At 42.8% G+C, this 12,366-nt stretch overlaps 1 protein-coding gene across 3 annotated transcripts; it reads right to left on the reverse strand.

Annotated features, from left to right (window-relative positions):
• Positions 1-363: 363 nt before the first annotated feature.
• Positions 364-11,742, reverse strand: LOC120057405 (transmembrane gamma-carboxyglutamic acid protein 3). Of its 3 annotated transcripts, XM_039006021.1 has the most exons (5): positions 11,455-11,535; positions 11,224-11,349; positions 10,019-10,064; positions 6,836-6,996; positions 364-2,204 (listed from the first exon to the last, which is right to left on the reverse strand). In XM_039006021.1, the coding sequence occupies exons 3-5, from the start codon at positions 10,026-10,028 to the stop codon at positions 1,629-1,631; spliced, it is 747 nt and encodes a 248-aa protein (XP_038861949.1). In that variant the 5' UTR covers positions 10,029-10,064; positions 11,224-11,349; positions 11,455-11,535; the 3' UTR covers positions 364-1,628. The 3 variants fall into 3 exon arrangements, with proteins under 3 accessions (XP_038861949.1, XP_038861950.1, XP_038861951.1); XM_039006022.1 differs by lacking the exon at positions 11,224-11,349 and having other exon boundaries at positions 11,455-11,516; XM_039006023.1 differs by lacking the exons at positions 6,836-6,996; positions 11,224-11,349 and having other exon boundaries at positions 11,455-11,742.
• Between the last annotated feature and the right edge of the window lie 624 nt (positions 11,743-12,366).

Here is a 12,366-nt window from a genome sequence, read left to right on the forward strand (position 1 = left end):
GTCACGATGGTGATGTACTGTACCCGACCATGGATTGCTCACTAGTCTAGAGATTTCTTACACATCTATTCAAACGAGATTTTAAAAAGTAGCAATTGTAAACAGTTATAGCACAGCAGTACTGAAGCCAGCATTGTAAAGTTCACTCTGCAGCTTTGAGAGGGATAGGCTGAGGGTTGACTGGAATGTTGTCAGAGCTACTGATTGTGCTTCCTCTGTGTGTGTGTGTGTGTGTGTGTGTGTGTGTGTGTGTGTGTGTGTGTGTGTGTGTGTGTGTGTGTGTGTGTGTGTGTGTGTGTGTGTGTGTGTGTGTGTGTGTGTGTGTGTGTGTGTGTGTGCATACCTGTGTGTGTGTGTGTGTGTGTGTGTGTGTGTGTGTGTGTGTGTGCGTGTGCGTGTGCGTGTGTGTGTGCGTACCTGTGTGTCTTTGTTTGTGTGTGTAAGATCATCAGGTCATTCAATTATTTTCTAATTAGCCAAAACCTCAAATACCTGATTGACATTTTGAGATAGTATGCGTGTTCTTCCCACCATACACTTGGAGTGCATCCGTTTCCTCTTAATTCAAGGCCCTTCCATGACCAGAGGATGTATGTGGAGAAAGACGGCCTTGACGTTGGATTCAGGCAAAGAGGAGAAACACTGAGGATCCCAACGCATCCGCTGTGTCTGGCTGCATCCTCTTCATGATAAGATAGTCCTATAGTCCCATAGTCCACAAGCATCGGCTACTGTTTCTGTCTGTTAAACCATACTACTTTCAACAAATGAAAGAATATACTTTTTCCCTTTCATTTTGTGTGTTCAGACAGCAGTACACGTAATCAGCAGTGCACATTTGGCAAATCAACTCTCCTTCGTCACGAGTCACGGCACAACTCTGGTGAGGAAGAAGTACCACTGAGGGCTTGGAAGCTTCCTCACTTCCTTCATCCACACAGTAGTCTCTTCCTCTCAGGGGGATGCAGGGTGACTTGGCAAGGTTCCATTCCTCTCACACCCACGTCCCAAATGGCCCTGGTCAAAAGTAGTGAGTACACTATGTAGGGAATAGGGCACCATTTGGGATGGCTGGCACATTTAAAGGTGTGCCTCAGGGTGTCCGGGAACTGGTGTCGTTTCTTCAGTGTTTAGGGGGGGGGCAGGCAGTGTCGACGCAGGGATTGCATTTCGCCAAGAGACTAGCTACAGCTGGTGTGATGAGAGAAAGGTGGAAAAGTATACGGTATAAATATACAGTTATTATGGATATAGCGCTTCACTGCAGAGTCATACGCACTAGTAAACAAGGACCACCACATTCAGAGTACAGTGAGAAACGCTGACGCATAACAACAACGCCAAATCAAAACAGACCGCCAGGCCCCAGGCATTGGCAAGATAGATAACTCAAGAAGGAAACACAGTGTAGCACAGATCATCGTCGTTCCAAACCTTGTACTGTAGTCAGTCAGCGATAGATACAGCAAGTGCTCCAAGATAGTAGATACCACAGTGCATTCTTTCCCACGGATAGCTAGCAGTTTGCCAGCCCCTCAGACCAGAGACAAGAACAATGGAGGGAGGGATGGATCTGACAGTATGGCCCCCGGCCCAGCCTCCCTCCATCCCTCTCTCCCTCCCTCTGCTTACTTCTCCTTGACAATCTCCTCATATTTGGGCGGAGGGTCGCTGTACGGCGCCGACACCTCGTCGCTGCTGCTCTCCAGGTGTCCTGTCACCTCCTCGTAGGAAGGAGGAGGTGTGGCACCGGAGAGACGCGACGCTACTGACACAGACGGATCCTGGACGTACAGGGCGGAGCGAGTGTTCTGAGGGTGGGAATGGGGTTCTTGGGGAACGTTTGCGGTGCAAACCAGCGACCCTCCTCCACTTCCTCCTCCTACTACTCTCTCCACCCCACTCACCACCACTGTGGGCCTGGATAAGGGGGTCTCGGAGTGGGACGGCGTGTCCCGGTGGACCAGGATGCGCGGCAGGCTGCGGGTGTTGCGGTTGTTCATGTAGCGGTTCTGGGTGTAGGCGGGCCGCCGCCGTGTGGCCTTCTGCAGCTGGCACCTCCAGATGAGGAAGAGGGCGATGAGGAGGAGGAGAGCCACGCCCAGCAGGGGAACCACCATGTAGAGGTGGCCCTCTGAACGGCCGTCCCTGGTCTGCTCGTGGCTGCTCACCGTGTACACACTGCGAGTCTTCCAGAACTCCATCTGGTGGAGAGTAGAGGCAGGTTGGCATTTATTAAGACCAAAAAGCGAATTTCTGTTTTCATGAATTTTTACGATATAGCCAATTTTGACTTTGCAGCTGGCCCATCTACACTGTAAAAAATAATAACAATTGTTTCAACTAAATATTATTAAGTAAGTGTTTTTTTTTTGTTTACTCAACTTTTTGGTCAAAGTGTTACCTGAACTTAAAAAAATGTGACAACATTTGCCAAAAAATTCTGTCAAATTAAAACGTGTTTGCTCAAAGTGTCTCATATGTTCATTCAACTTGAAATTATTTCTGGGACATCTTACCGAAAGAAGGTTGTGGAACTAGTTAAACACAGTGATTTTTACAAACAACTTCTTCAAACTTACATGTACTGTACATAGTTCACATACAGTACATGATTACATCGTTTATACAGTAATTCATGTCCAGCATGTCTACACCTGGGATTTGAACTGACAACCTATTGGTTCACAGCATTCCAATCTTCCGGCTACACCTGTGCTACACCTGCTACATCTGTGTCAATAACTGATTTCACCTGTATGGCTACACGTTGCACTTAAAAGTATACCTTAGCTCTGAGATGTACTTTAAAGTGCACAATACAACCTTAAAGTCCTATTGGGATGGGATAAGTTTTACTGGGGGAGCTCAGGTAATGGAATTATGTGCACGAGCACAAATCCCCACATCCATCATTTTAGTCCCGTCCGAATCTGCCATGTCAGTCGTTTTTACTTGGCAGGAAGGTTATTATCCCAGCCCTAAAATCCTACTGTTTTTCGGCAAACTCCCAGGTTCCTCTGATAATACTTAGCCGGTGCAAATCGTCATCCCTGTGTTTTGAGGGATATTACAGAGTTTAACAGGTGCTGCACCCAGTTTGGGTAAAAACATGGGAACAAATTGGCGCTTAAAACAAAGTGCTATGCACATAGCCTACACATGAATGATAAGCTTTGTCACATATCAACTTTCCTGGTGCCAAACTTCTCTTTTAAAAGATGAAGTGGACGATATTGTGCCAATGAATTGATCACTTGCAAAATACGTCAAGTATTTAAATGTCTGCATAGGTTACAGTTCATGGTTCTTATTGATATGCATTATGTCTTTCTCCAAACTGAAAGCCATTAGGCCAATACTAGGCAATCCATAAACATTTGAAATATCTTCACTCCGTCATATCGGTCAATTTTGAAAAAGGGAAGATTTTTTGGGGGGGGCAGTTTGGTCAAACTAATCCCGTATGAATCATCCACTGGAAAAACAGACATGCTGGGGTAATAATTACATAACCAATGATCTATAGTAATACCAGTCCTGTCTGAATCATCCACTGGAAAAACAGACATGCTGGGGTAATAATTACATAACAGATGTTCTATATTAATACCAGTCCTGTCTGAATCATCCACTGAAAAAACAGACATGCTGGGATAATAATTACATAACAGATGTTCTATATTAATACCAGTCCTGTCTGAATCATCCACTGAAAAAACAGCCATAATGGGGTAATAATTACATAACAGATGTTCTATAGTAATACTAGTCCTGTCTGAATCATCCACTGGAAAAACAGACATGCTGGGATAATAATTACATAACAGATGTTCTATATTAATACCAGTCCTGTCTGAATCATCCACTGAAAAAACAGCCATAATGGGGTAATAATTACATAACAGATGTTCTATAGTAATACTAGTCCTGTCTGAATCATCCACTGAAAAAACAGCCATAATGGGGTAATAATTACATAACAGATGTTCTATAGTAATACTAGTCCTGTCTGAATCATCCACTGAAAAAACAGCCATAATGGGGTAATAATTATATAACCAATGATCTATAGTAATACCAGTCCTGTCTGAATCATCCACTGGAAAAACAGACATGATGGGATAATAATTACATAACAGATGTTCTATAGTAATACTAGTCCTGTCTGAATCATCCACTGGAAAAACAGTAATGCTGGGGTAATAATTACATAACCAATGATCTATAGTAATACCAGTCCTGTCTGAATCATCCACTGGAAAAACAGTAATGCTGGGGTAATAATTACATAACCAATGATCTATAGTAATACTAGTCCTGTCTGAATCATCCACTGGAAAAACAGCCATAATGGGGTAATAATTACATAACCAATGTTCTATAGTTATACTAGTCCTGTCTGAATCATCCACTGGAAAAACAGACATGCTAGGTTAATAATTACATAACCAATGTTCTATAGTAATACTAGCCCTGTCTGAAACATCCACTGGAAAAACAGACATGCTAGGTTAATAATTACATAACAGATGTTCTATAGTTATACTAGTCCTGTCTGAAACATCCACTGGAAAAACAGACATGCTAGGTTAATAATTACATAACCAATGTTCTATAGTAATACTAGCCCTGTCTGAAACATCCACTGGAAAAACAGACATGCTAGGTTAATAATTACATAACAGATGTTCTATAGTTATACTAGTCCTGTCTGAATCATCCACTGGAAAAACAGACATGCTAGGTTAATAATTACATAACAGATGTTCTATAGTTATACTAGTCCTGTCTGAATCATCCACTGGAAAAACAGACATGCTAGGTTAATAATTACATAACAGATGTTCTATAGTTATACTAGTCCTGTCTGAACCATCCACTGGAAAAACAGTAATGCTGGGGTAATAATTACATAACCAATGTTCTATATTAATACTAGTCCTGTGCGAAGAGGTATATAGAGGTGAAATCAGTTATTAACACAGACATGGTGGCGTAGCTGGAAAAATGGAATGCTGTGAACCAATAGGTTGTTAGTTAAATAGTTAACCAATAACTACCCGGAATTCTACATTGACCCTTTTTGCACTAGTCTCTTTTGACTCATCACATACGCTGCTGGTACTGTATTGGAGTTAAGTTTGGGACAACAATAATTATTTGATCCGTTAACAGTTGGACCAAAAAGTTGAGCAAACTAAAGAAAGGCTGTGGAAACAGTTAAGTAATGATACAGTTGAAGTCGGAAGTTACATACACTTAGGTTGGAGTCATTAAAACTCGTTTTTCAACCACTCCATACATTTCTTGTAAACAAACTGTAGTTTTGTAAATTCAGTTAGGACATCTACTTTGTGCATGACACAAGTAATTTTTCCAACAATTGTTTACAGACAGATTATTTCACTTATAATTCACTGTATCACAATTCCAGTGGGTCAGAAGTTTACATACACTAAGTTGCCTGTACCTTTAAACAGCTTGGAAAATTCCAGAAAATGATGTCATGGCTTTAGAAGCTTCTGATGGGCTAATTGACATAATTTGAGTCAATTGGAGGTGTACCTGTGGATGCATTTCAAGGCCTACCTATAAACCCCATGTGACCACGCAGCCATCATACCGCTCTGGAAGGAGACGCGTTCTGTCTCCTAGAAATGAACGCACTTTGGTGTGAAAAGTGCAAATCAATCCCAGAACAACAGCAAAGGACCTTGTGAAGATGCTGGAGGAAACAGGTACAAAAGTATCTATATCCACAGTAAAACAAGTCCCATATCAACATAACCTGAAAGGCCGCTCAGCAAGGAAGAAGCCACTGCTCCAAAACTGCCATAAAAAAGCCAGACTACGGTTTGCAACTGCACATGGGGACAAAGATCGTACTTTTTGGAGAAATGTCCTCTGGTCTGATGAAACAAAAACAGCACTGTTTGGCCATAATGACCATCGTTATGTTTGGAGGAAAAAGGGGGAGGCTTGAAAGCAGAAGAACACCATCCCAACCGTGAAGCATGGGGATGGCAGCATCATGTTGTGGGGGTGCTTTGCTGCAGGAGGAACTGGTGCACTTCACAAAATAGATGGCATCATGAGGTAGGAAAATGATGTGGATATATTGAAGCAACATCTCAAGACATCAGTCAGGAAGTTAAAGCCTGGTCGCAAATGGGTCTTCTAAATGGACAATGACCCCAAGCATACTTCCAAAGTTGTGGCAAAATGGCTTAAGGACATCAAAGTCAAGGTATTGGAGAGGCCATCACAAAGCCCTGACCTCAATCCCATAGAAAATGTGTGGGCAGAACTGAAAAAGCATGTGCGAGCAAGGAGGCCTACAAACCTGACTCAGTTACACCAGCTCTGGCAGGAGGAATGGGCCAAAATTCACCCAACTTATTTTTACTAGGATAAATTTCAGGAATTGTGAAAAACTAAGTTTAAATGTATTTGGCTAAGGTGTATGTAAACTTCCGACTTCAACTGTAATTATTTGCTCAGATTCATGACAATAACCGTCAACCTGCGAGGAGAGGGGAGGAGAAGAGGAGAGGGGGGAAGAGAAGAGAGGATAGGATAGGATAGGATAGGGGAGGCAAGGAGAAGAGGAGAGGGTGTAGAAGAGGAGTAGAGAGGACAGAAGAGAGGACAGAAGAGGAGAGAAGTGAGGAGAGAGGGGGAAGTGGAGGAGAGAAGAGACGTTTGTTATAACACATACTGTATACTGTATGGGCACATACATGTATAACCAAAACTCAATAACCAGAACTCAATTATTCAGCCTAGTCATCAATAAATCTGTGTATCTAAAGAGGAGTGTGATATCATTTACTGTTCTCTCTTTGTTCTCGAACACTTCATTGGCCTCCTCGAAGCTGCAGCTCTCCTCCACACACTCCCGTTCGATGTTACCCTGTCTGAACTCCTCCAGGAAACTGTTGGCTCGGGGGAAGCGCTTGAGGAGAGAGTGAGCATCCTTCCCATCTAGGAACGCTACAGAGAGAAAGATTGGAGCGTGAGCGTGTGTGTGTTTGTGAGCATCCTTCCCATCTAGGAATGCAACTGACTCACAGCGAGGAGAACATGAAATAGCATGACACAAACACACACACAAACACACACACTCACTCTGCGTGGAGGAGAGCTGCAGCTTCGAGAAGGTGACCTGTGGCTGGTTGACCTTGGTTATCTATTCTAATGTATTCACACATTCTGTTGAATACACCCACACACACACACACACACACACACACACACACACACACACACACACACACACACACACACACACACACACACACACACACACACACACACACACACCACACACCACACACCACACACAGTGTTCCCTTTCCAATGGGCTGTGTCCCAAAGGCTGTGTCCCAAATGGCAACCCATTCCCTATGGGGCTTTGGTCAAAAGTAGAGCGCTATACAGGGACTAGGGTGCCATTTGGGAGGCACACAGAGAGAACAACTGATACAATGCATTCGGAAAGTATTCAGACCCCTTCAATTTTCCACATTTTGTTAAATTACATACTTAATCTAAAATGGATTAAATTAAAAAATGCTCACCAATCTACACACAATACCCTATAATGACAAAGTGAAAAATGTTTTTTTAGACTTTCCTTATTTACATAAGTATTCAGATCCTTTGCTATGAGACTCTAAATTTATCTCAGGTGCATCCTGTTTCCATTGATCATCCTTGAGATGTTTCTACAACTTGATTGGAGTCCACCTGTGGTAAATTCAATTGATTGGACATGATTTGGAAAGGCACACACCTGTCTATATAAGGTCCCACAGTTCACAGTGGATATCAGAGCAAAAACCAAGCCATGAGATCGAAGGAATTGTCCGTAGAGATCCGAGACAGGACTGTGTCGAGGCACAGATCTGGGGGAAGGGTACCAAAAAATGTCTGCAGTATTGAAGGTGCCCAAGAACACAGTGGCCTCTATCATTCTTTAATGGAAGAAGTTTGGAACCACCAAAACTCTTCCTAGAGCTGGCCACCCAGCCAAACTGAGTAATTGGGGGAGAAGGGCCTTGGTCAGTGAGGTGACCAAGAACCTGATGGAAACTCTGACAGAGCTCCAGAGTTCCCCTGTGGAGATGGGAGAACCTTCCAGAAGGACAACCATCTCTGCAGCACTCCATCAATCAGGCCTTTATGGTATAGTGGCCAGATGGAAGCCCTAAAAGGCACATGACAGCCTGCTTGCTTTGCCAAAAGGCACCTAAAGACTCTCAGACCATGAAAAACAAGATTCTCTGATCTGATGAAACCAAGATTAAACTCTTTGACCTGAATGCCAGTGTCACGTCTGGAGGAAACATGGCACCATCCCTATACTGAAGTACGGTGGTGGCAGCATCATGCTGTGGGGATGTTTTTCAGCGGCAGGGACTGGGAGACTAGTCAGGATCAAGGGAAAGATGAACAGAGCAAAGTAGAGAGAGATCCTTGATGAAAACCTGCTCCAGAGCGCTCAGGACCTCAGACTGGGGCGAAGGTTCACCTTCCAACAGGTCAACGACCCTAAGCACACCGCCAAGACAACGCAGGAGTGATTTCAGGACAAGTCTCTGGATGTCCTTGACTTGAACCCGGTCGAACATCTCTGGAAAGACCTGAAAATAGCTGTGCAGCAACGCTCCCCATCCAACCTGACAGAGCTTGAGAGGATCTGCAGAGAAGAATGGGAGACACTCCCCAAATGCAGGTGTGCCAAGCTTGTAGCTCATACACAAGAAGACTTGAGACTGTAATCGCTGCTAAAGGTGCTTCAATAAAGTACTGAGTAAAGGGACTGAATACTTACACTACCGTTCAAAAGTTTGGGGTCACTTAGAAATGTCCTTGTTTTTGAAAGAAAAGCACATTTTTTGTCCATTAAAATAACATAACATTGATCAGAAATACAGTGTAGACATTGTTAATGTTGTAAATGACTATTGTTGCTGGAAACGGTTGATTTTTTTATGGAATATCTACATAGGTGTACAAAGGCCCATTATCAGCAACCCTCACTCCTTTGTTCCAATGGCACGTTGTGTTAGCTAAACCAAGTTTATCATTTTAAAAGGCTAATTGATCATTAGAAAACTCTTTTGCAATTATGTTAGCACAGCTGAAAACTGTTGTTCTGATTAAAGAAGCAATAAAACTGGCTTCTTTAGACTAGTTGAGTATCTGGAGCATCAGCACTTATGGGTTCGATTACAGGCTCAAAACGTCCAGAAACAAAGCACTTTCTTCTGAAACTCGTCAGTCTATTCTTTTTCTGAGAAATGAAGGCTGTTCCATGCGAGAAATTGCCAAGAAACTGAAGATCTGGTACAACGCTGTGTACTACTTCCTTCACAGAACAGCGCAAACTGGCTCTAACCAGAATAGAAAGGGGACTGGGAGGCCCCGGTGCACAACTGAGCAAGAGGACAAGTACATTAGAGTGTCTTTGTTTGTGAAACAGACGCCTCACTGGCAGCTTCATTAAATAGTACCCGCAAAACACCAGTCTCAACGTCAACAGTGAAGAGGCGACTCCGGGCTGCTGGCCTTCAAGGCAGAGTTCCTCTGTCCAGTGTCTGTGTTCTTTTCCCCATCTTAATCTTTTCTTTTTATTGTCCAGTCTGAGATATGACTTTTTCTTTGCAACTCTGCCTAGAAGGCCAGCATCCTGGAGTCGTCTCTTCACTGTTGACGTGTTTTTGCTTCATCATTATGGGGTATTGTGTGTAGATTGATGAGGAAAAAAACCCAAACGTAATCCATTTTAGAACAAGGCTGTAACGTAACAAAATGTGGAAAAAAAGTCAAGGGGTCTGAATACTTTCTGACTGCACTGTACATATACAAACCACGTATACAATAATGCAATACTGTTTTCGTATAGTTATAGTACAGTTCTAACACTTATGATACAGGTTATAATACAGTTGTTACAATGAACAGATTAGCCATAGGAGATCCAGAGGAGCAGGCCATGCTATGTTCTTACCTTCCGCCATCCTACCACCCTGCTACTCAGACCAAGACTTTCTAACCTGTGGGAGGAGAGAAGAGGAAAGAGGAGCACAAAGTCAGACCACAGTGTACCCTGATAAAATACAATAAGAAATTCAGCCTTTTTCCCCAATGTTTATGATAAAATAACAACAGGCGACTACTATGATCTTGATATTAAATGCCTTACAAAATCATAAAGTATTGTGTTGAGAAATAATAACGTTGCAAATTGCCTCATGATAAAAATGTTTGCGATTGTGAACAGTTGCTTTTTAGGAATGTCATCCCCCTCCACCTCCACCTCTTCAATCAATGATGGGTCCAGCAGTATTTCTACGCTGGGCGTGATGTCATACAGTAGCCCACCCATAAAATGGTTCTTACGTGTATTTCTGGCAAAGACACAGAGTTTCAATAATGCATGGTGGAGGAACATGCTCTCTATAATATGGATGTATATGCTTGTATAAATGGATCACCATGTTGTAGCCTAGGAGTCGCGTGAGAGGCAACGTAACCCCCAACCCCCATTCTGGATGCTGCCCAAATTAAATAATTTCGAGAAGGCGCGTGTGGAGATGGAATATTAAAATGTAATCTGTTGTAGAAAACGGAGATACATGAGCGCAAGCAGCACACACGGTAGATCGCGCGAACCATCTGCCATACAGATAAACGAGCCCTATACATCAACTCTCTCCAGCCTCCTGTAGACCAACAGCACAGATGCTTGCAAAGCAAGCCCTTACAAGCACACCCCGGCCTCAGTTTGCACATCCACAATCTCAAATAGTAGGCTACCATGTAAAATGAGGGGAGGATATATTTTGATATTTTGACATTTGTAATCTTCAACAAGAATGTGTAAATAATCTAAAGAATGACATTTGAAGAAAAAACATGACTTGAAAAATGTGTGATTGTCGTGACCTCAGCCAAAGATCCCTCTGCTCTTGCTGCCATAATATAAAATGAAATATTTATAAAGACCCTTGTTGATTTACAGTCATTTTTCTGGAAAGGCAGACCATTGCTGACTGTCCCTTTACTCTCATTCTCTCTCTCTCTACCATTATACGACACATCTCTGATCATAAAATGTGTTTTTCTCTAGCCTACTCAAATTAAACACTGTCCCTCATAAGTGTTCGTCTATAACATAACTAGTTTAGAAATTAACCGAAGAAGAAACCCTACCTTCCACTCTCCAGCTACAGCAAAGGGCTTTCAATATGCATCCGTGTCATTGCTATACGGGATCCGTGGGATGTACAACTCTGACGTCACCCCATTGAATTTGAAATCTGACGAGGTTCACCCTAACTGGTAAGGATTACGGTTAATTTTAGGGTTAGGGTAAGTGTTGGGGTTAAAATTATGGTTAGCGTATAGGGTGTGGACGTCCCAATGATTCGGAATAGCACTTACCTTTCTAATAAGTGAGTACCCCACCACACGAGACAGTACCACACTGTGACCGAAATATCGCTCATGCAATGGTAGAAGAGGAATCCCCGGCCTTGTCCAATGAAATGACTCCTAGGAATTGGGAAACCACCCTCTATGAATACGGAGACATTCGGGTGATGGAGTTGTTGAATAAACGCGCCCCCAGCTTCATCTAATTCGTCTTGTGGGGGGCTGGTAGAATATGATGTGTGTGTTTAACCAATCAATGTTTTGCTGTTTATCCGTCCTTCCACTCTTGTTCAGGGTATTTATGAAAGCCTTCTGGAAAGCACCGCCGCCTGCTCTAAACCACACCTTACACCAAAATACTTCACCTCCCAGAATTCCCCCTTTCATTTTCCACGCAGTTGGCTTTTTATAGGTGCGTTCAGTTCGATTTCACGTTTACTATGTTGCGGAACAGTTTGTGCTGAACGACATGTTTCCTCAAAACGTTGTTGCACGTTCTTGAACAAACTTTGAGGTACGTTTGCTCCCGTTTGGTGGGTGTGGCTTGAAGCAACGAGTGACTTGTTTAAAGGACAGTGGCCATGCTGACAGCGTTCCCCAACCCACAACCCACAACCCCTCCCCGTTTTTCAACTGGTCGTTCAGTACAGCACCGTTTCCGTTCAATTGAACGGTCCAGAACGTAAAAACGCAGCACTAGTTATAGGCCTTTATAGCTCATCTGTAGGCTTCAAAAGAGATGGTGACAATATGATAATTGTTTAATGAATAATAGATTATTATGGTAAACAAAATAATTTGTCTTGTATAATGCTGAAAATGATAATAAATGTTGTTCAAAAAAGAAATTAGTCTACCTTCATTATATATAGTGCATTCGGAAAGTACTCAGACCCCTTGACTTTTTACACATTTTGTTAC

The sequence above is a fragment of the Salvelinus namaycush genome, chromosome 12 (assembly GCF_016432855.1).
Source record: "Salvelinus namaycush isolate Seneca chromosome 12, SaNama_1.0, whole genome shotgun sequence".
In the NCBI taxonomy this organism is placed as follows: Eukaryota; Metazoa; Chordata; class Actinopteri; order Salmoniformes; family Salmonidae; genus Salvelinus; species Salvelinus namaycush.

Bases quoted from the DNA above. Each gene is read 5' to 3' on its own strand.
- LOC120057405 (XM_039006021.1), bottom strand. The intron at 2,205-6,835 runs GTAAATGATATC...ACTCTCCACCAG, and splicing joins TCGAGAACAAAGAGAGAACA to ATGGAGTTCTGGAAGACTCG.